At 36.3% G+C, this 24,791-nt stretch overlaps 1 protein-coding gene across 2 annotated transcripts in view; it reads left to right on the top strand.

The window, feature by feature from the left end:
• The first annotated feature begins 754 nt into the window (after nucleotides 1-754).
• The window catches only part of LOC131077361 (uncharacterized), a 158,613-nt gene continuing 134,576 nt past the window's right edge, over nucleotides 755-24,791 (top strand). The window contains exon 1 of one of the 2 annotated variants that reach the window (XM_058014846.2): nucleotides 755-1,507. In XM_058014846.2, the coding sequence (XP_057870829.2) occupies nucleotides 1,370-1,507 (138 nt within the window). In that variant the 5' untranslated portion in view covers nucleotides 755-1,369. The remainder of the gene's footprint in view (nucleotides 1,508-24,791) is intronic. The other variant, XM_058014847.2, reaches the window with a different exon arrangement.

The raw sequence follows: 24,791 nt of genomic DNA, 5'->3' as shown, positions 1-24,791 counted from the left end.
CAATTGTTGTGAGGGTTGTTGATACCTTTTGTTCCAAAAATTGAACAAATAAAACCTATTGTTTGAAACAAAAAATATCAATTTTTGTTAGGAAATGTACCAACAGTTGTTAGGAAATGTACCAATAGTTGTTAAGAAATGTACTAATATTGTAAAAAGTAACCAATCAGGTGATGCCATATCAGTTGCACAACTATCGGGGTCTCTTTTGCACGCCTATTGGTCTCATTTTTTTTTGGGGCTGTTTTGGACACCTTGGCAAAAAGCATGCTGATGTGGCATCATATTTGATGATGTGGCCCTGAAACCTTAGTTATAAGTAGGGGACTTGCCAAGTAAGCTGTTGTAAAAAAAATCAGAGTGATTTGAAATTTCCAAGTAGGATTTTGAGAAGCGCGAAGTTAGGGTGCACAACTACTGGGTCCTTTCCCCTAATACTTCAACAATTTTTGTCAAAAGAAAAAACCACTTAGACTCACATGTTTTTTTATCTTGACAACTATTAAAAAATAAGAACACTAAAACACAATATATTTGTATGCAAAATGAAATTAAATATCTCTTTGACATACCAGTGCATACCAAAATATGATTACTAATATATATCTTTATAATTTTTATTTATATATTTATCTCCATAATCAGAGGTAATTGGAATCATAGTTTTCCCCGAACAAACAGTGCAAAAGCAATTCCATTGGTTGGTGTGTCCATGCGTCGTTATAATGTTTGTAATTCACCCAGATATGTGTTGTCGAAAACACTATCTTCTTTAAGATTACAAAATCAGTATTACATCCATGCAATATGCGTGACCTCGTACCACGAAATACCACCATGAAATACCACTATGAATCCTACCTTGGCATGATGCACATTCATCAATGATCTGTAATAAATGGAAAAGAGAGGGAGCCAGCTATACCCATCGAGAATTTTGGAGGCGTGGACGGTCAGATTTGTCAAGTTTTGGAGCGAATTAGTTTGGACCGTCGACATGTAAGATACATCATATGGAATTTGAAGTTTATTAAAAGGTTCCAAATTTAGCAGTTTGCGCACATTCCTCGTTACCGTTTCTTTATCTGGAAAAGCAATAGGTGGTGTGTTTTCAGCTTGGTTTTCTAATAATGGAGTGCAAGTGTTAACATTGTTTAGTAGAGTTAAAGCATGGCTCTATAGTAGTGGTGAGTGATATGCCAAGCATTGGCGCCCCCGCTTTTTTTCCTTCACCGATTGTAGGAAAAGCCATGCATGGTTGTGAGGAATTCCACACTCACTTGTTCTGCTAGACGCATCTTGTACCGTTTTTGTGCAATTTGGAAAGAGTGGTGGGTGGTTTTGTTTTAAGGGGAGGGAAAGAGAGCAGATGGAAATGGATGATGAAATTCCACCAAAGGAGGACAGCATACAGGCATTCATAGGTTATCTTCTGGAGCCAACGCTCAACAAAGTTGGGCGCCTTGAACTGCCCTCTGCTGCGGCTCACGAGGAAGTTGCTAAGCAGGTTTTGCTACTATTTATTTATTTTTTTCCCGCATAGCATAGTTTCTTTATGTGGGTTTTTCAATTTTCTGAAATTCATCATACCTTTCATGGTGAAGTGTTTAGAGGACTACACAAGTCGCGTCTTTTCCGAGGGATGTTTAAAGCCTGCAAAGTTGGCTCAAGTTTAAATTTTGAATTTATTCTCAGTAACAATATAATGCGGAAAATTCTGTTGTCAGAAGTTTTCTTGCCAGTCAACAGTAGACATGGGTATGGACCTGACGCAGGGGATGGAGGTGCCATTTTTAGAATGATTGAAAGTAAATGCAAAGGTTTTAAGTACAACCCCCGGTCTGTCATGATTTTCATGATGATTACATGAAAATAAAATGATTTAGTTAACTCCATGAAACCCAGGGGCATATGGGACCATATATGTTACAGCTGTCTCAACCGTCAAAGGTGCTGAACTATGACATTGTCGTTTACTTATGAATTCCCTTGAAGGAGGGAATTGTTGATATGAGTTCTATATTTTGTATGTTTTACACTCCTTATGGACCGTATGTGATGCCACATTTAGTGGGGTACAGGCCTTGTCCCTTCCTTCGGCCCTTATTGGTAGATTTTTTCAGTGCATAGTTTAATAATTGCTGTAATGTAATGCTGCCGGAGACTTTTTTGTACTAATCTGCCTATAAATTTTTGCACATGGATTATAATTAACAGAAGTATAAAATATTTTATTGTATTGTAAACAGTTGACGCAATACAGTAAGTGTGTGGTTTTCTGCTAGGTTTATTCTCGGAAAGGTTTCCCATGGTTAGATTGTGATTTTGCTATCATTTAGTTTCTACTGTATTTATGTTTTTGTTAGCATTGTTTTTTTTCTCTTAAGAAATGAAATATTTTCAGCTACAGGGTATGGGACGTCATTGTTTCAACTATAGTAGTATTAATCAGGATCAAAATTGACTTGGCAAATTTAAAGTATAATAGTAATTCAATCTCCTGGTATTTAAATGGGAAATAAAAAAAGTGTTGAAAAACTAAAAAAATATTGATTTTTTTTTGGTTATTTCAAGCCAAATAAAGTTAAAAAAAAAATGTTGCTTTTACATCCAGCCTAGCCCAAAACAACTTTCACTTTTGATTTTAGAAACCAGAGCTGGGGGCCTCTTGTGTTTTCTCTCTACTGATATAAGAAAGGGTTGAGGGGCGTAGTCCCCACCACCTAGATCAAAATTAAGACTCTGAGGCCACAGAGACGTTCATGGTGCAAGCTAACTTTTTACAGTTTGATTGCTTTTATTCAAGCTCCAAGCCCTTCAACCAGCCAGGCGCAATCTTTGATTAATCATGGTTTCTTCATGATTTCTGCTACTGTAGTCTCACACTCTACCACCCAAAGGGTCTGAACTTTAGAGCAGCGTTACTTTCTTATGAGAGCTGGTTATGCTTCTATTGAATTGAATCCAAAATTATCCGAAATTCTTTATTTATTCCTTACCAGAATTCACTTTTAAGGTCCTCATATATCTGAGTAAAATATCATTATATGCTGGGAATTCTTCTATAAAATCTTTTTTTGTTTTTGACAGTTTCTATAATACAGACTGCACAACCATGTTATTTAAATATGTAATTTAGATTTTTATTTCAATTTTGGTTTCCTTTTTCTTTCGAAGTTTTGGGTATGTTCTCCAAATTTCTTGTTAATTCTTTTCTTCAAACACCTAAAAGATGGATTGCTGTTGATCATTTGACATTTGGGACTTGGGATAGTTGACTTTCATTTTGTTTTTGTTTTTAGCGAGACATTTATTAAGGTTTTAGGGGACATCAGGGATGCATCGTACTTGCAAGAGATATCTTCTTCAGTAGGATGGCATATCCTGCAACTCTTTAGGGGACTTGTTCCCATCTTCAAAATGGGTATGACCCCTAGGAACATAGCGCACAATTTCATTAATTAACCAAGTTGCCGGTTTTGGTACATAAATGGGTATGAGTTTAGGGTTTGGGTATGCTGGTACAGCAACATGCAACATTTTTTCCCTGGTTGTGAGTACGGCTGTATATGTATATGTAAAAAATTATACATCATATGGAATTAAAAATACATAAATATTTGATACTAAAATTATACACTATACAGAATTAAAGATAATAGATAATTCAATGTAATATCATATATGCCATACAGAATTAAAGATAATAGATAATTCAATGTAAATATCAGATATGCCCAATCATTATAAAATTTGAAAATAGTAAACACAATAATTTTTTTAATCTTTACGTGGTTCAACTTCATTTGAACCACAAGAAATTGTAGTGCCACTCCCACTAGCTACAACATGTGTAGGAGTCTCATCATCGTCCAAAGTGACTCTGTCAAGCTCTAGAGAAGATGCATCCAAGTTGGCACACTTAGGGGTTATATTCCAATTCTTTGTTTCCTTTTGCATGTAGTCAACTTCTTTATGTGATAGGAGGTGCAGGTTGGAATGGACGTAGACAATATATTTTGCTTTTCTTGCAGCCAACCGGTTGCACTTAATTGAGTGGATAAAGGAGTATGTACTCCAATTTTGTTTAGCGGAAAAAGAACTTGCAACCTGTTGAAATTGGAGAGAAATTCAGTACTACTTAAAAATATCAAAGAAGGTGAGAAAGTTAAAAAAGAAATGCTTGCTTGTGATAGAATTTTAATTGCAAGAGTTGTGAGGAACATATAACTTTACCCATGGAGGTACCACCATGTATGAGTGTGATCTTGTATTTGTCTTGAAGAGCACAAATACTATGATCTCTATAGAGGCGAACCTACCAAACTTAATCCTAACATTATCCACCACTTGCCCAACTTTTCACAAACTCTTCTTGGCATGATGTTCATGTTTTCTTGTAAATCTACTAGTACATTCTTCATCATCTACCACAGACTCTTAATCAACACATGATGTTTTCACCATTTGCTTTGTTCTTCTTATGTGTTATTTAGGAATGACCTCCTCATGTTTGTTCCAGTACTCGGTGAACTATATCAACTTTTCGAGGATGTTTTCCTCTTTTGCAAATGTGGCCAATCTTTCAATAATATAGCTCTTTTTTCAGAATAACATGCCTTGTGATAGTCTTCTTTCTCTTTTTCTTCTCTAATAACCCTTTTAGCATCTTTACCTTATATTTGGGAAACTCCTCTATATTCTCCTCTTCTTAGTTCTCCATCACAAATTTCCTCCTCATGGTATCTATTCTTATACTTTTTATTGGTTTTCTTCTACAACTACTCTTTTCTTTCCATAATTTCCTTGTCCAATTGTTTTTTCTTCTATCAAAGAATTTTCTAGTACTTCCTCATATTTTATTTCTGTTCTTTGACACCTTCATGTGTTAGGTTTTTTAAGGTATTCTCATTAGAACTTTTGTCCATTTCACTGTATTCAGCCTAGATGCTTCTTCACTTTTAGGCTTTTAGCAAGTGCTTGGCTGTTTCTCAAGTCTTGTGATACCCTTGGACAGTTGAAGGAATCATGTGTAATATCACCATAAATATTCATATTACATACTTCCTTTTTCTCTTCTATGCTCATTGGCATAGTGCTCTGCTTCACCACACACAGTGGCTACCACACAGCCTTTCTTGGAGACACTGTCTATTCAAGAAGAGTCCTCTCTTTCTTCCTACATTAGAAGCCCATTGGAGAAGGCATTTTATAATGAGGTGAGGGACAATGCTTTTTTGGTAAGAACACCGGTAGATGGTCTTATGCTTTTTGGTCAATTAAAGTTTCTGTTTTTATTTTTGATGGATTGTTGGAGCTTGGAGCCTTTAATTGGATTTGACCTTCATCAGAAAGTCTGTGAGTAGCTCAAGTGTTATGAATTCCATTGCATAGGCTTATTATTTTTAACATTATGTTGCTTGGCAATATAATATATGCTGTGTAAAAATATATGTTTCTTAATTATGATTTTCAATTGAAATAAAATTGTTGTTGTTCAATTTATTATATATAATTTCTTTTAATCCTTGACTATTATTTTTTTTTGGAATAAGACAAAAAAGGTTATTTATATTCAAAACAACGCTACATCAAGATCTATCTGATTTTCAGCATAAGATCATCCAACAACCCAAAATAACCTGGGAGCTCGTAGAGTGACACTGCCTGTATTCAAAATTTTAAAGGGCTTACCAAAAATAAACCAATTGATGCCTTTAATAACTAGTCTGTGGCTAGTTGCTATTTTAACTAGAGAATCCGAGACAACTCCTCTACATGTGATTAACTAGCGTGTGCAGGGGGACCAACTTTGGATTCCAAACATACAATTGTATGCATAATAACCAAAATTATCATTAAGGAAAATGATATTTCACATAGTCTGTCATGTCCTTGCCAAAAACTAGGTCACAACACAAACTACATCTATAAATAGCCCTAGATCTGTCTTGAATAAACCCTAGACGACCTTAGAGGAAGAGTTTTAAATCATTTTCTAAATTTCTTTATATATATATTCCCAAGAGGGACAACCCTCAAATAGTGAGTGTTCCCTTGGAAGAAGGAATACAAGCAATAAAATTTAATTTGCCTTGGCCGAACTCTTAGGGGGAAGCACCCATCCATGGGGGAAGAAGTTTTGAAACTATAAAACCCTTTTAATGCTAAATATTAAATAATTAAGCAATAAGAAGGGCCGACCTCATGGGAAGAGACACGTCCCTTGGTAAAGGGGTATGTTAGATTGAGTATACATAAGGTTGAGTGGAGATGTTAATGGCAAGGGAAAAAAAGACATTCTTCTGCTCATTAGCAGACTGATAAGCATGCCCACAATTACAGAAATCAGAACAGATGAACAGCAACTGGACTAATATTGGACAGTGATGTAATTGTCTATAATTAATAGTGATCATCACCAATGTCTGTAGCAGCAGATTGATCAGGAGCAGAAATAATCATACAAGCAGCAAGCCGATTTATGCAATATCATCTAAAGATGACACACTTGCCGAAAACTCGGCGAGTGACAAAAACTCGCCGAGTTTTTGGACCTGGCGAGTAGTAATGACTTCTACTCGCCCGGAAAAGTCGCCTAGTTTTTGGCAAAAACTCGGTGAGTTTTAAAGAAAAACTCGCCCGCGTTAGCATAACAGCCCAAAATGGCAAAAAATACATGCATTTTTTGTTTTTCGATATGGTTTTGGGTTGAGAAGGGGGATACTCACTTGGAAGGGCCACGCCGAGAGCCCACTATGCCCTCAAGTAATCGTCGAGTTTTTTGTTCTGTCCGTTAGGATTCATATATGGAATATAACATTTAAGTATTTATACTTTAAGTTATATTCCATATATATTGTCAAGATGTTTGAGAGTGGTTTCGGACCTCCAAGAGTTATAATGCAAAATCTAGTTTTTGGAGGATTCTTCAATTTTCCAGACTTAGTCAAATTTCAGGATCCTTCAGCGATGCCCCTTGACCCCAACTTGGGGGTGCTGCCCCCAAACCCCCGTCGAAAAATATAGGGGGAAACTGTGCTGATGGAAGTAGGGAAAATTTAACCTCCGAGTCTGATTAGGCTCCATATAACAACATAATTAGCATTGAAGAAATCCTGGTATTATACATTTTAGAGTTGAAAGTTTGAAACTATGAGTATGAATGATGAAATTTCAAATATGATGAAAGTTTGAAACTAGTTTTAGCTAGAGTTGGGAAGAGGAAGTTGTATTTACTTTTGTTTTTACAAAAACTATTTACTATTTTGTTTCCAGCCATCAGCATTTCTCACGAGGATGCGATTTTGTAGACACTTTGCATTTAAATATATCTAGAATCAGCTTGTTTCTTTTGTGTTATCATTTACTGACTCATTGGATGCATCTTCTCATTAGATTTCGCAAAAAAAATGCATTTTTTATTAAAATTAAGTGTGTTTTTACCAAAGTTCCCAGACTCGGACTCGGCAAGGCCGACTCGACTCGTGACTCGGCTATGACTCGGCAACGACTCGGCAATGACTCGGCAAAATAAAAAAACCCTCGAAATCAAGAGATTTTTAGCAATTTAAAACTTGTTTCATGCACCCATTATTGAATAAAGCCCAATTATAATGTGTGCTAGCTTGTTATGCCATGAAAGGCATGTTGGTAGAGTATCTACTTGTTTGGGGCTTCTGTTTAGTATTTTCTTTGGCCAAATTGAAATTTTGGGAGCACCAACATGAGACATCATGAACATCTTCACTTGGAAACTGTAAGGAGTGCTTGTGTATGCTAGCATTAAATAGTGTGCTTGTTGAACTTAGGTTTTACCTTGGGACTATAGTTGACCTTGGTCTTTCTTAGACCTCTTAGTTTTTAGGCTATATATATGTTGGATGGAAGGGAGAATTGTGAGGTCAAAAGGGTTTGAAAATATGCTCCTCAGAGACATGTCCCTTGCCAAAAATAACCTTGTGCCCCATGGGGGGATTTTTGGGATGTGGGGACAAGTAGGAAATGTCCCCAACTCACCCCCTTTTTTCAAAATTTTAAGAAACATCCCTATTGTGAGGTACTCACACATTGCCCCATTGCAAATGAAGACCCCCACTTTTTCCTTTCTAGGGTTAGCTCTTTTAGTTTTGTTGTTGGTCGTTTTAGTGTATTAGCCTTTGCATTGAAGGGATTGAGTTTCTCAAAGGTCATCAAATCAGGTGGATCTCCTCAAGGTGGAGTGAAGGAGGTTAGGTCAGTTGAGTGATTAGGGATTATTTAGATCATTCCTAGGGTTTTTGTGTACTATTTGGTCACGCTTCAAGTTGCTAAATCAAACCTTGGTTGAATGCATAGTGTCCTCCTAGGTCTCGTCCCTTACATCAAGGTCAGAGTGAACTTGCCTTAAAAGTCTGGAATGTCATCCTGATCCTAAAATGGCCTGAAATTTGACTAAGTCTGGAAATTTGAAGGATCCTCCAAAAACTAGATTTTGCATTATAACTCATGGAGGTCCGAAACCACTCTCAAACATCCTGACAATATATATGGAATATAACTTAAAGTATAAGTATACTTAAATGTTATATTCCATATATGAATCCTGGTGGAGAAATTGACTTGTCAAACAAGTGAAAACATTGACCTGTCGTGGCCGAGTCTTGGAGCCTGGACTCGGCGAGTTTTGCCATAACTCGCTTGACTCGCGAGTCAGGCGAGTTTTGGTCAAAACTCGCCGAGTTCGAGTCCCGAGTCAACAAAACTCGCCGAGCTTGGCTCGACTCGCCTGACTCGCGGCGAGTTTGGGAACTCTGGTTTTTACATTGCCGCGTTTTTTGCCAAGTTTTTCCGAGTTTTTCCCAAGTTTTCGCTGAGTTTTTTTCTCAGGGGCTTGGCGAGTTGAGCCGAGTCACGAGTAGTTCAACTATGATCTAAACCATTGTGGGCAAATTACAAGGTAATCCAGAAAAGGGACATTACATAGTCTATTTCTAAAATTCATCATCTATTAGATTGAGGAAGTGTAGCAAGGGCACCTCCCATCTATTTCCTTAATTGGGTGATAAAATTGTCAGTAATCTTCCTTGGATGTTCCTCCTGGACCAAATCTGCCATCAAAGGGGTTCTGGAACTGTCATTGTTTGAAATTGAAATTGTTTCTCTTGAGTGGAATCCATGCTAATCACATCATAAAGACAACTGAATTTTTGCATATTCGAGGGTTCCGTGCCATCTATTGTGGAAGCACATGAAATATTGCAGGGTATCTATGGCCTTCTTCTGTTTTCCCAGATCGATATTGTAGATTTATTGAATCTTCAAAGTATCAATCTGACCTTGTTGAGTCGCAATCAATTTCTGCATAAAATTTTGGACATTATTTTTAGGAATAATAATGAGGCTCTTAACTCCAAGCTCTTGAGAAAGATTGTCTGACTAACTGTTAGAGGAATGAGATAGTTTTTATGCCATGTAGAGTGGATCAAAGGACCAACTTTAAAGGCCAGATCAGCCAGGGCTTTGCTTGGTGGCAGGCTTCCATTTGTTAGCAGTGTTTATCGTCTGTGTTATCTCTAAGAAGTAGAATTCACTTGATTTGGGCTTTAGTTCCATCATTAACAACAATAGCATTGTTGTAGATAGTATGCCTTGATTGGGTTTGAAGGGTTTTTTGTAGGAGTGGGATTTCATGGACCTTTTCAAATATTTATATATATTTTATTTTCTAGATACTGCATGCCCTCAGAATTCATCGCCTCGAAATCTTGTTTGACCCAGATTAAATGAGTTTTTTTGGCATCGTGTTGTAGACTCACTCTAGAATTGAGAGGAGAGGAAGGAACCAAAATGGGGTACTTTTCTTCACCATGATTGAAAAGTGTAGGAGAAGGTAGGTAACAAGGTGAGGATGGCTCCACCCAACTCCTCTCTTTCTCTAATAAAATAATACAGAGAGGGCTGAAGGATGAAGTCAACCAAAAGAGGGGCAAAGAATTACCTTAGATAGGATTTGTAAACTAGATCTAGATATCAATTGCAGTAATAGTGTAGCATAATTTTACGCTTCCAAGTATGAGACCCAAAACAAGGCCAACAAAGTAGGATGGCTATAGTAATTGTAAACTTAGTGGAAGGGTTGCAACTAGAACTGTAATTTGAGGATTAAAAGGGAGTTCATCACTATTAATAATTTGAAATTGGCACCATAACCTTTGTAATTGCCATCTATCATCCCCATTAGTAGAAAACTTTGATTACAAGCTACTCTTTCAAAAAGTTAGAAAGAAATCCCATCAACAAAGCTAGCAATAGTCATGAGGTTACAACCTTCGAACTAATCATTGATGTAGCCTCGGAACATAGAATTAAAATAAGAATCTCCAATAGAAGAGGACTTAGAACATTTGCTTCTAGGGACATGAAATGGTACCTTATTCTTCTAATATCATTGAAAGTCTGTATTGACAATGATATATAGTCTTTGAATGCAGATTTAAAACCAGATGTAACAACCTACCCGACTTTTTATTTATGTATTTTTTGCAATATAGAAATGCATATGCAATGCCTTCACACTTTTTGATCACTTAGATCCTAGAATGGGCAAGATGAGAGCATAGTGCATACAATGTTTCAACCACACTCTATCTACAATGTATTCAAGAAGATGAATGGTGGCAAGCCGACCCGAATGTGCAAGTGATTAAGCCGATTTAATCAACCTCTTAGGGGAACTATGTGAATGCAATGCATGCCATTGGCAAAATGTCTAAGCTTGACTTAGACCAAAACTAAAAGGGTTGATAATGCTAATTCGTTCAATACTAGAATGCTTTGTATGATATAATTGGCGGTAAACCGACCAATCCTACAATATGAAATGCATGCAGATGATAACCCTTCGATAGTATTACCATCCAAAGTTTACAAAGTAGTTTATGAGAAAGATAAGAAATTGTTTTAATCAACTGGAATATTAGGTTTGATGATAAATAAACACTTCTGCAACACAATCAACTAGTTCTAAAACCATATAACCTATGTAACACCAAAATTGGGACTTTCGTAATAGGTGACGTTTTCGGGATGCGTGGATGGTTTGAAAACATCGCCATGCCCATTTTGTTTTTTGAATTTGGAAACGTCTTGGGGACGTTTATGAAAGTCTTGGAAATGGTTAGGGAGGATTAGCTGTCCCTTATGACCTAACAAGTTTTCGTTTCATTTTTTTTAAATACAACAGTAAAAAAATAAAGGGGTGGGGAGGCCCTCATAAAACATAAATCTAAGAAAAACATTGTAACATTCAAAACCAAAAAAAGGCTCATTTGTGTTGTGATGTGTTGCTTGGGGTTCCATTGGATCAGGATGAGACAACCCCTCATAGTGGCAGTGACTAAGACTCCAATTTTGGTGCAGTGTTAGGAGATGTTGATTAGGGACAGCTGCATATTTCTATTTTTTTGTCATTTTGTAGTTGAAGCTTGCAGCCTTTGGGCATTTTTTTGTTATTTTTTTATAATACATATGCACATTGTCAATGAATGCAATCAAAATTTTGTTGAAATTTAATTTGTTTGTTGCTTTCTATAAAATGAAAATCTCAATTGAGCTTTAATTTTATGTGTTAAGGTACCATGATGTATATGATGATTTCCTTATCAATGCTATCATATGTATATATTGAAATTTCTTATATTTTTAAAATTTTCCTATTATTTTAATAGCTGTCCCCTGCTATCCCATAAAAATGGCCTCCCAGTCGTTTTCATCCCCGAAATGTGTGCCACCATCCCCTATCATTCCCATCCTTGAAACTTGGGGCAACGTAGCATATAACAAGGGAATATAAGCTCAAAATGGTCAATGTAACTCTTCAATGTTGAACAAAGGTGAATATATATGCTGATCAGAACACCGTTGTTACAAAAATCAGACTGATACATTGCTGATAACACACTATAAACATACTTGGATGCACATCGACACCATTTTTATTTATTATTAAAATCAATATATATCAGACTAATAAGACATAATATACTGCTGTAGGTCTGAAACAAAGATTATGTAATGTCCCCTTTCAGACTTATCCCAGAATTTACCCTAGAATCACAAGTGCAATAAAGCAAGAGATGAAATAGGGTTAGGTTTATATCTTTACCAAGTAAAATATCCTTCTTAATAAGATGATCCTTGATTTAAACCTTGCAGCCATATACATACATACATACATACATACATACATACATACATACATATATTTCTATATACGCGTGTGAGTATATGTGTATATACATGTATGTTTATGTATATACACATTTGCATACATGTATGTATATATATGTATATACATGTACACATGTATATACACATACATGTGAGATTATTGCATTATATCATCTAACCCTAATGATTTTGAAAAGAATATACATACATACATGTATATACATGTATACACATGTATATACATGTATACACATGTACATGTATGTATATGTATATACACATATGTATATGTATATACAGATATACATGTATGTATATGTATATACACATATACATGTATGTATGTATGTATGTATGTGTATGTATATATACATGTATGTATGTATATTCTTTTCAAAATCATTAGGGTTAGATGATATATTGCAATAATCTCACATCAATAAATAGACATTCTATTTTACTTCGTATTGAACACGTTAGGGTTTTGGGGAGGAAGCATGATAGGTTTGCTTGAAGCCATCCCCGCACTAAGCCCAAGAGCAGACACTCATCGTCTTGGCCTCATTGGCAAGCAACATGTACATCCACTCAGGGTGGTCTACCTAGTGGGGTGCTTGTACCTACTTTCCCTATCCATGCCTCATCCCCTAAGGTCAATAATCAATCTTTGTATAGCTGGAGAGGAGATTGTAATAGGGGGCATCTTAATCATCCTATCTAAGCCCAAGAGTGGATCTTTGCCCTCTTGGCTCCAGTAGCAGGCAACATGTGGGGTGGCCTACTAAAATGGCGATCTCATACTTACCCCTCTACCTTACACCTCCTTTTCCTACATGATGGGGGTTTACAAACAGATTTATAATCATGTAGATGTATTTTATATTCAGCATATATAACAAATTATATAAATACTACCATATAGTGCATCAGTTAAACATATACCACCATGATAGTTATTAATGTTATTAGCTGTTGGTATGTGGAATCTGGATCTAATCTATGACAGGTTCGATCTTGGTTTGTAGTTGCTGCTTACAATGGTCCTTGCTTGATTTAGATTCTTGTGTTCTCTTATTAATTGCTGCAGATGTCTGAATCTGTATCAGTGTTCTTCTTCCAAAATCGATTACTTGATCATAGAAAATTGTGAAGTCGTTATTAATAAGACAGTTTTTTGATCTCATTAGATTTCTTCCTTATATCTCTATTTTCCTCCTAAAATTTATATGTATTCCAATTTGTATTTTCCATTCTCTGCATGATTGATGTCTGTACCTTTATTTCTATCTTGTTCCCCCCTCAAATGAATCAATCTCTTTTTATGTCACTTATTGTGGAGTGGAATAGCCACCACTCTATTAGCACCCCACCCTTTCCAAGGGATGCCCCTCCTCTCAACCCAAGCACTGCTTGGCTTAAAACAGATTGCATGCCAATTAGTTAATTTTGTTTAGTACTAAATACATGATTTGGGAGATTGCTGCTTATTAACTTTTAATCAATATTTTTTTTGAAGTGCTGTCCTTTGTATTCCCTTCGCACAAGATCAAAGGCAGCGACTTGGAGTTTACAATGCTGTGATTTGTGAGATTTATGTCCTTGGGGTGGAGGTCAGGTTAGAAAAATGATTGCTTTGAATTGTCATCCGCTGATTTATATGCAGGGACAGGTAAAAAGCTCAAACATCCTTCTAGAACATGTTATAGTTTTCAACAAAATTGTGTCAGTAACATTTAGCAATTAAAACTTCCTCAAAATATATCAAATATTTCCATTTTGCCAATCATTCAGAGATAACTCAACATGCAGCACCAATGTGATCTTAGGTTGAAATCACCATATCCACCTAGGAGGGATGTTCATTTCGTCCTCAAGAAATATGAACTTTAGTTCTTGCTCAAAGTAAATGAAAACGAAAAATAACTCAATAACCCTTCTTCTCAATTCCAATCCTCCTTTTATAACCCTTTTAGAGTTATTTTAGGGAAAAATGTTTTTTTCTCTTTTTTATTGTTTTTTGGAAAATGATTTTTTGCTTTTTATTCTTTTTCCAAAGAAGTGTTTTTTTTTGGTTTTTAAAAAAGGGTTTTTGCCTTTTTCATTTTTTTTTTCAAAAAAGTGCTTTTGTTCTTGCTCAAAGTAAATGAAAAAGAAAAATAACTCAATAACCCTTCTTCTCAATTCCAATCCTCCTTTTATAACCCTTTTAGAGTTATTTTAGGGAAAAATGTTTTTTTCTTTTTTTTGTCGTTTTTTGGAAAATGATTTTTTGCTTTTTATTCTTTTTCCAAAGAAGTGTTTTTTTTTGGTTTCTAAAAAAGGGTTTTTGCCTTTTTCATTTTTTTTTTCAAAAAAGTGCTTTTTGCATTTTTTTTATTGTTTAAAAAAAAAGCATTTTCCCTCAATAAAATAATATAAAGTGTCCTTATGACCACTTTTCATCCCCTTGAACCTAGCAACGCTTTATTTGCACACTTAAAACACCTCTATTTAAAAAATTATTAAATGTAAGCTGTCAAATAAAATATTGAAAAGTAACTTTTTACAACTTAGCAATTTAAATTATTTTCCTTTTTCCAATGCCGATTAGCAAATGGGAAAATTAAAAAAAAAAGTTAATGGCTAAACAATTGCTCACATGCGATAAGGGGACATTACACAAGAACCTCCAATAGAAGAGGACCTAGAACATTTGCTTCTAGAGACATGAAATGGTACCTTATTCTTCTAATATCATTGATAGTCTTGATTGGTGATGATATGAAATTTTGCTGCGAGCCTTTTGGCCTCCTATATATACATTTTAGAGTGAATTTTATTGTTTTGATTCTAGAGAGACTTGCTTTGACCTCTTTATTTGTAAATTTGACGTAAGTTACTATTTAAAGAGATTTTTCAATCCATTTCACCACATGTCTTAGTCATGAGTTGTTCATTAGTTACTTGGATTTTGAAATTGCAGTTAGAATTTCAAAATATGTCTCAAAGATTACCAGGTTAAGGAGCTTTTTCCTTTGCCATTAGAAGCCTCATGTTGATGGCAGTAGTCCCATACAAATTATTTGTGGTGAGACCAACTTCATTTGAATTATAAAAGGTGTAATCGAGGTAATATTGACATACTCCTCTAGCCCCAAATTGACCTGGATAACCTCAAGGGGCATGATTCGGTTGTAGGATGGCCCAAGCTTCAGAGTAGGGGTGGGGGGTTCCATTGTGTGCCATTTTAGTTGTCATATCATTGGAGGTCATAGAGTCTTCCATAGCAGAGGTGGTCACCATATAATAGAACTGGGTTGCCATGGTTTCATCAATGGTCTCCTAACACAATCCCAAACCAGACAAATTTACATCTAATTCCATTGCGAAATTATCCTTTTCAGCAAAAGGCAAACTTGCTACTAGATAATTTTTGGGCTTATATTCTGATGAATTGCAAAGTATTTGATTTGAACAGATTGCTTCTTGACTCATCCATGTCTGACAAAATGGAAGTGAAGAGTGGGGGGTGTTGTTCAAATAAGGATTGGCCCAAGTCCCTTATTGTTAAACTCTTTTTGGATGCGAATAGAACTGTATCAAGATCTCCAACCATTGTGTAGGCATTTTGTAATAGTTTTCTTTCACATTTTAAATTCATTTCTATTGATCAACTTTGAGCTCGAAATTAGGTTTTTAATCATTAATACATAATTGCTAAGAATGTTATCACTAAAGGTCTAATACCATACTTGTAATGTCCCTTCAATGCTTATTAATCCTTAAGAGACAATTACTCCGAATTCTTAAACTTACGATTATAATATCAAATTATAGCAGGAATTGTATAATCGATAGTATGAACCAATTAATGTCACTTGCTTTTTCTATTATAATCAACATAAATGAATGCTAAGTGAATAGTAATCTTTAAACTTTCCCTTTCCCTTATATTGATAAGGGATGCAGATTGAATGTCCGATATGGCAATATAACTATACAGTGAGATATAATGGTATTGCTTATAGCAATACGAATTGCTGTCTCTGGTATAACTCTTATCACATGCAATGTCTGATCCTTAATTATTGCTTATAGTGATATAGTTGCTGTTTCTAATGCAATCTTTCAATCTGTGAAATCAATTCTGCTTATTGCTTATAGCAATAATTGCTGATAGCAATAATTGCTGTGACTGATATGCTGATATTATGCAATTCTGAAATGCTGCTATGTCTGATATGATTGAATGATGCTTGCAATAGAGGGGCTGTCTCTGATATGAATCGATTTATCTGTGCTCCTGATAATGTGCTTGCAGCATTAGCCCTTTAAGAGCAATCCAAACTGGATTATAAACAAAATATAAAATTCCACGATGCTTGAATTGAATGATAGAACTGCCTTCTTATATCTTGTGCTTGGGATGAGGAGTCATGTGTAAAGGACATGACTCATGTCTCTTCTTAATTGTATCATTCCATAATACTTCCAGTTGCTGTATTAATCCATATCAGGTTCATGTACAATAGTCAACACACCCATTCATAATTACTAATCAATGATAAGGACATTAGTTCATGTTTTAACATATCTTCTTGGGGAAATAACCATTGTCCCTTTCATTTAACCTGATCGCTTCTCTAAGCCTTTAAACAATCCTTTGATGCTACTTTGTAATTCATGTTTGCTGACTGTTATCTTCTCCATCGTAAGACATCAAGTAAACATTGATACAAATATCGCTTTAAATAATGCGCACTGTTCTTGTCCATGATATTCATCAATTCTAAGAGTATTGATGCCCACATCATTTGTCTTCTCCTGAGTCTTATTTGTTTGCCGTGGCTAACTTATGGATTATTTGTGCCTCCTGATTAAGAATGTTATTGAGAAATTTGTAAATGATTGAGGATAGGCCCTCTGCAAGGATATTCATGCACGATGGCTGTTTTATTCTTCGTTGACTCTCAAGTGGCTTGATCTTCTACTAGTGTCCACATCCTTGAATATTAGCTTGCCTCAAAGTCTTGTTACCGTGGTGCTTGAATACGAACACTTTACATTGTAGAGGAAGATACAACATCACTGGCAATAATATGTCAACTCTTCACAAGGTGATTGCTGTCATCCTTGATAGATTGCATCACTGCCACATATACTTTTGATTAATTGAATAATTATATCGACTTCTACCTACGTCCAATAATGAGCCTTAAGCAGAATATAATGGTCTTTAGAGATATGGTTATAAAGTTCATCAAAGGCCGATTATATTCAAGTCGTTGTTGAATGTCTTCATCATAGTTATCTGGAGAATATAGATGATGACCGGCAGTGGTATTGGTATCAATCAAGATGTATCGATGGTTTCTTGATATCATGCTTGTAATTAATTGTTTTCTTAATAATAAGTTTAAATCTTTAATTAAAACTTATTTAATCATTTATCGAATCTAGTTGCCTTTAGGTCTTGGATGGGGACATTACAGTCTGCCATTCTTGGAAGATGCTTGCCCACAAGCATTCTTAAAAAGATATGATTTTTGGATCCCAAATTTTCAAAGCAGTGCTTTGTTGAAGAGTTTTGTCAAGAGGTAGAACATTCTTATGTTCTATAGAGGATTGTAGCCTTAACCTTATAAGAGCACCTTTACTATACTTGTTATGGATCATCTCTATTCTTAGTTTCCAAACCAGTCCTGGGTGTGAATCACCACTTTGATGCTGCGTTACTTTGATTTCCATAATCTGATTCTTATGCCCACACTATAATTGCCTCGTTGGACATTTTTTGGAGTGTTCATTGTCTATCTTCCGCTTGAAATGGGTGTCATGGTTGGCCTCATTCTTGACTATGTAGAAGTTGATGATCAAACACATGAGCCAATAATCATCTCCAAGAAAAATACTATCACACAAAAGAGATCAAGCAAAGATTGTATGCTCTATAACAACCAAAGAATATTGTATTAATGCACAAAATAATAGAAGATTCAATATTGAAGGTGCAATTTCAATGAATGAATGACTTGCCTATAGAAAGCAAGAGATGCCCTAATCGTAAAATTAGAACCGAAGCAATGTAAAGTGGCAGCTAAATTAAGTTCAACTACAAGCCAAAGAGGCTAACTAGAAGTGCCTCCAAGTGAACTCAGAGTAAAAAAGCATAACACCTTGTAATGTCCTCTAATGGGACCCTCTTATATTCTGACCTAGAATCACAATTTTTCGTGCATAGTAATACAATAGAGGGACACTATTGTCAACTAAGCTGGAACCTGCACAACAGTTTAGTCAACACTTCCATATGCTATGATAGATCATATATTCAACATTTATATATTGCCCACTTTATATGAAGGATTCAACAACCCTTCTTCTCCCTACACCTATCCCCATTATGGAGCTCAAGGAGAACCACACAAGGCGCCTCGAGTCTATCCCTCTCCAACAAGCCCAAGAGCTCCAAGGACCTCGTCAACTTGGCCTCTTGGCCCACACTTGGGGTTGGCGTACCTGCTGGAGCCTAGTACTCTTGCTTCCTTGTATTCTTCCTCCATAATTGGATGGTGTGATTGAAAAGTGCTATAGACTCCGTCGTATAATTTACTTAGCATATAAAATACATATTGCAGTCGATATTAATATATATTGCAGTCTATATTAATATTAATATAAATGAACAGTTAGTGATAGAAAGGCATTATTACACTGTTATACATATTGCAGTCTATATTAATATTACTATTAAATTCTGCATAAGAACATTATCAGGCGTCATATATTAAGCATACATATTAAGCACATCCCCATGCATACCACCAAGAACAAAGATGTTACTGCCTGTAACTTAATAACAGTTCTGATCTGATCTGATTGATGGTGATGTCACTGGATGCTTTTGATTCCTTTCCTTTGATCTGATTGATGGTGATGTCACTGGATGCTTTTGATTCCTTTCCTTTATATCTCTCAATGTGAGGGAAGGTCACACCTCTTCATCATGTATGCCCTTTGGCAAGAGACACACTCTTTCGCCATTAGCACCCTTTGAAAGAGTGCAACTCTTCACTATTTCTGCCCTTTGAAAGGGACATGACCTTTCACAATCAGATCTGCACTTCTTATTTAAATCAGACCTGCACTTCTGTTTCCCAAATTATCCCCCTCTCAAATGAGGTACTCTTCTCCCTTTTATATCTCATGTTGAGTGAGTCATAACTTTTTAGTCCATGTCTTTTGATCATTCATTAACTTAATAATTAAATTTTAATAATATTTAATTATATTCTTTTATTTTTTAATTTTAATTTTATTTTTATTCTTGTGAATTTTAATTTTATTATTATTATTATTATTATTTGCCAATAAATTCTATTTCGAAGTGGGGACATTACACACCTAGATAAAATAAAGCACGTAAGTTTAGCTTAAGTGAAAAAGTAATTAAAGGACCTCATTAATAAATAATTAGATAATTGTCCTAAAATTACTCCAACACCCCGCTTAAGATTAACTTAGGGATAAGCTGAAGAGCTAAAATGAATGCAAAATTTATGCATGAATGAGTCTCGACAAGTAAGGCTTGATTAGGTACTCATGTACAAACCAATGCAATTCACACCAATGAGGTCTTCCTAAACGAAGAAAAGGAGAAAAACCACATGGGAAAAAACCCCTCTCCAAAAATGAGAGATGCAGTGATAAAGAAAAAGGTTCTACATGTTACTAAGATGAAGGACTCCAAGTGGCCTCCCAAGTATAAAATCGGTCACAGAAGTACAATAAACAGCCTCCCCATAAGAGAGAGAAGAAGAGATGATGTATCGCCCCCATAATGAAGAAGCTCCAATGCTGAAGATGAAAGCTCGAGGATATATGCTGATGTAGATCCAAGAGCAACAAACCACATTCCTCCCCTTAGGAATAAACACGTGAAGTGGCCAAGGCTGAAACAACTCCATAAAGTCAAATTCTTAACATCTTTCCCCAAAGATTTAAGAGAAAGATTCCACTCGTTCAAACTTGTAATTGTGATGAACCTAAATTGTTGGTGGGCAGCGCTGTCCCTTGTGATGGAGGTAGAAATCTGAATTATCAACCTCTTTGAACTTAGTGGTGTTGTATCGTCCAATTGTCCTTCCATTGTTGCCACCTTAATTGAACACAATGCTAGTGGTACTTATTCTACATAAGAGATATGATGAAGCGTTACTTCTCCTTGCTATCAAATACAAACATTCATTTCTTGATCTTTGCTCCAAAGAAGGAATCCTTTGCTGTTCTTCATCCTTTTGTAGATTGAATGGAGAACGTTTAGGCATGGTGTTGTTAAGGCTTGTCATATTGTTCGAAATAGGTCATAATGCTTTCTTGATTAAAGATGCATTGAGATTCCAAAATTTGTTTTCGTCTTCACCTTTGTGTGATTAAAAAAAATAGCCTCTTCAGTTAACTCAAAGAGTGGGTTGTCATAAGTTTTTCTCACTTCAACTTCAAACAAAGGGTTATGAATAAGTTGAAGATTGCTTTTGCTTCTAAACTCAAACTTATCTTTTTCCAACCTTTTTCCCTCTAATTTCTTTGGGTAACCCTTCAAGTCATCATTATCTCTTCTGTTGTTACTAGGTTCCATGAAGTGCTTGGTTATCATGTCTTGTCGTTTTGATGGTGACGTCTCTTCTGTTTTGAAGTGGTTGGATTGGATACAAATAGTAACTTTTGATTTCTTCGCAGTAGAAGTAGTATTTATCTCTTTCACAATCATGGCTGCTGTGTTTTCTTTGGGAGATGAACGAGAATTTCGGTTGATATTTTTATCTTCAATCAATTCCTCCAAACTTGAATTATGATTCCAAGACTCAACCTCAATTTTGCCATTCCCTGTGCATGATCCTTGTGATGATGTGAGGTCAACCTCACCATTCTTATGGATCCATGTATTTAACTCATTTGTGATACATGAGGACTCAATAGCCTTTTTTTCCTTTTCTTATATTTGTGGCTTCTTAAAACATTTGGTGACTACATTACGAGTTCCTTGTGGTGCTTGATGATCATTTATTGCTTTACCCTTTCCTAGGATTCCATGTTTTGCAATTGTACTTTCTTCCTTTGGTGTAATCACTTCCAATGCCTTCAATAACATTTGTTGTGAGTGGATGTGTGAGACCCTTGGTGCAATTTTTGAATGACAATCATTCATCCTTTGTCCTTTAAAGGGTTCATGCTCTTTGCTTCCCCTTCTTAGGTCCAAGTGATGACTTCTTCGTTCCTTAGGCTGGTACTTCATCTGTAGATCAATGTAGTCCTCTAGAGACATGTCCTGTTGAAGACCTCCTTTTAACCAATCTTGTCGAAATTGCTCATGTAGATCCAACAATGTCGGCTCACTGCTTTCTCGCTGTTCAACTTTAGATAGGAATGTCGATCTTGAACTAGGTGTAGCCATATGCTGAGTTGGAGTTTGAATGATGATGGATTGATTTCCATTTCTGATATTGTCTCCTTTCTTGCCACAGTAACTGTTTACTTGTTTTAGCAGACCCAGTAGAGGAGTCAGTCGTTCAAGTGTTACTTGATTAATTCATTTTATCATTGAGTGTGTATCAATCCTTGAATGATTTTCATCTTCTACCTAACTGATATGTTCTCCCCAGAGTCTGGCAGGTTCGTTAGCTCTGATACCACATGTAATGTCCCTTCTATTATCATTAGTCCTTAAAAGACAATTACTCCAAATTCTTAAACTTACTAAAGATTATAATATCAAATTATAGCATGAATTGTATAATCAATAGTATGAATCCATTAATGTCACTTGCTTTTTCTATTATAATCAACATAAATGAATGCTAAGTGAATTATATATTTTTAAACTTACCCTTTCGCCTATATTGATAAGGGATGCAGATTGAATGTCCAATATGGCAATATAACTATACAATGAGATATAATAATTTGAGTCAACATCGAATTGCCAACTTGGTTGTGAAGGCTTCAGGTGCACAAATATTAAAATCTTTACCAGTTGCAAACTGCATATTCATTTCCTTTCATTTGCAGAATTAGGAGCATTATTTGAAATGATCAATAATCATTCCCCTATTATATCAAACAAGTATAAATTTGTTGTGAATTAAGCAAGAGGAAGGATGCAATTAAAACAGAACGGTGTGATGAAATTTTCAGAAATTCAAAGATTCAATATCTTCATGTTTTATTAGCAATCTTTTGCTTGACCTGTGATATTTCTTTTCCTTACAAATAAATTCAGTTAAGGAATTTTACATTGTTGAATGTCTTCATCATAGTTATCTGGAGAATATAGTTGATGACCGACAATGGTATTGCTATCAATCAAGATGCATTGATGGTTTCTTGATACCATGCTTGTAATTAATTGTTTTCTTAATAATAAGTTTAAATCTTTAATTAAATCTTATTTAATTGTTTATCGAATCTAGTTGCCTTCAGGTCTTGGATGGGGACATTACAATACTCATCTTTAGAAAAGAAATTAAGGAATGCCTATATTCAAGGAATCTTCTTCCTCCAATCATATCAACCATGGTTGAAAAAACCGGTGACTTGCAAATGGTATTAGTTGACAAGTAACTAGTTGTTGTGATTTTAATTGGACAAGCTACCAAAATGCTCCAAAAAATTGGAAAACTCGTGGCTAGGGTAAAACTCAACTGCCTTATAGTGAAAAAATAAAATGCAATTTGATTTGGGATTTTAACATGTTGTGAAGGTTTATAGTTTACAAACAGATCTTGGTGCAAGTTGTGCGTGAACATGCCCAACATTTGTATGAATCTATGTTGTTGGTTTAGCCTCCTGAACCTATAGGTTTGGGTCTTGTTATGCCTAGCATATCTATTTCCCCATTAGTCTCCTTGAGTCGAAATGTGGGCCCCTTTCTTTTTTTTCCTTTTTGGTTTTTACCTTGGAACTCCGGAGTCTCGGAGCCCCGAGGCCCTTTTGTTTTTTTACCTCGGAACTCCGGAGTCTTGGAGTGCCGAGGTCTTTTGTCTGTTGACCTCGAAACTCCGGAGCCCCGGAGTCCTGAGGTCTTTTGTCTGTTGACCTTGGAACCCCGGAGTCTCGAGGTCCCTTTTGTTGTTGACCTCGGAACCTTGGAATCCCGAAGTCCCGAGGTCGTCTTTGCTGCCTGCTTCGGAACCCCGGATCCCCGAAGTTCCAAGGTGTGGTGTTCTTTTTCTTTTGTCGAACTGGAAAGCCCGGGACCCCGGAGTCCCGAGGATGTGTAAAACGCCTTCGTACGGACGGGTTCGGGGAGCTATAAATAGAGATGATGGACTTTTAAAATTCATTTTGTGCATTTAGAGCTCCTCCTCCCTAGCTCCAAGTCGCGAACTTTCGGACCTCCGAGCTTTCCTTGGCATTTTCGAGCATTTCGATTCACCAGGTTGGTGAATTTTCTTGCCCTTGTTGTGATTTCTAGGTTAGATTTCCTTTCCTTTCTTTTTTTTTTGTTTGCTTTTCTTTCGTTTTCGCGTCCCTTTGTTTTCCGTTGCGTGCCCTAGTTATTGAGCCTGGAACCCTGGATCCCTGGAGTTCCAGGCGGTTTCATTTCACCACCCCGGAACCCCGGATCCTCAGAGTTCCGGGTGCCTTTTCATTCCACTACCCCGGAACCTCGGATCCCTGGAGTTTCGGGTGCCTTTTCATTCCACCACCCCGGGACCCCGGATCCTGTTGTGCGTTGCACACGCTCCCTGTCGCCAACAGGGTCCCCCTTCCTGTTTTTGAGCCTTTCGTCTTTGCCCTGTTGAGTTTCACGCAGAGTGTCTCGCGTCTTTTCGAGCGAGCCCGCGATTGGTCCGTAAAGTGATGACGTCAAGGAAAAGAGCCGATGAATCCACCTGGCTAGTCTAGCCCTCGAGCGTGAACGCCAAGAGTTTGTTTGAGGTTTTGAAAATCGCCTTGGATAGGCGTAAGGTGGTAGAAATTGGCGAGGCCTGCCAAGCAAGAGTAGTGCGTTTAAAGGTCGCACGAGGACCAAAGTCGTTGTTTTTCGCGCAAGAGCTACGAAGCAGATTGCATAAGGTTTATCCCCGCGAATGTTTGTAGGATTTGAATGGAGGATGATTTTCGCCTACTAGTGAAGGAGTGAATTTTTTGGCCAAAATGTCGGAGTTGCGAAACTTACCCAAATGCCTTAGAATTCCGAAGCCTCTAAGATCCAAATTTGTAGAATCTGGCGAAAACTGGTCTGAAGTCCGAATTTTTACGTAAGTTTTCAAAATTGCCTTATGGGCCGAATTTCGGACCCAAAGGCCAAGAGGTCAAAATTTCACAAAGTTAAAAGTTGCTAAATCGTCCAGGGGGCCGAATTTCGGACCCTAGGGCAAAAATTTCCAAGTTCAATGTTTCCCAAATGGTCCGAAAATAATGTAAAATGCTTTTAAATGTTGCAAAAGGTGGCTCCAGGTCCGAAAATCACTTAAGTGTCCATTTTTGGACCTTGGGGCGAAAACTGGAGAATGTGAAATAAGGTGAAAGTTGCAAAAGGCTCCTCCAGGTCTGAAATTCGCTTTGAAACCCCAAATTCGGACCTTAGCTCCGAAATT

The sequence above is a fragment of the Cryptomeria japonica genome, chromosome 4 (assembly GCF_030272615.1).
Source record: "Cryptomeria japonica chromosome 4, Sugi_1.0, whole genome shotgun sequence".
NCBI classification, from domain to species: Eukaryota; Viridiplantae; Streptophyta; class Pinopsida; order Cupressales; family Cupressaceae; genus Cryptomeria; species Cryptomeria japonica.
Note: the sequence above shows the minus strand (reverse complement) of the source record. Positions and strands in the feature narration are given on the sequence as shown.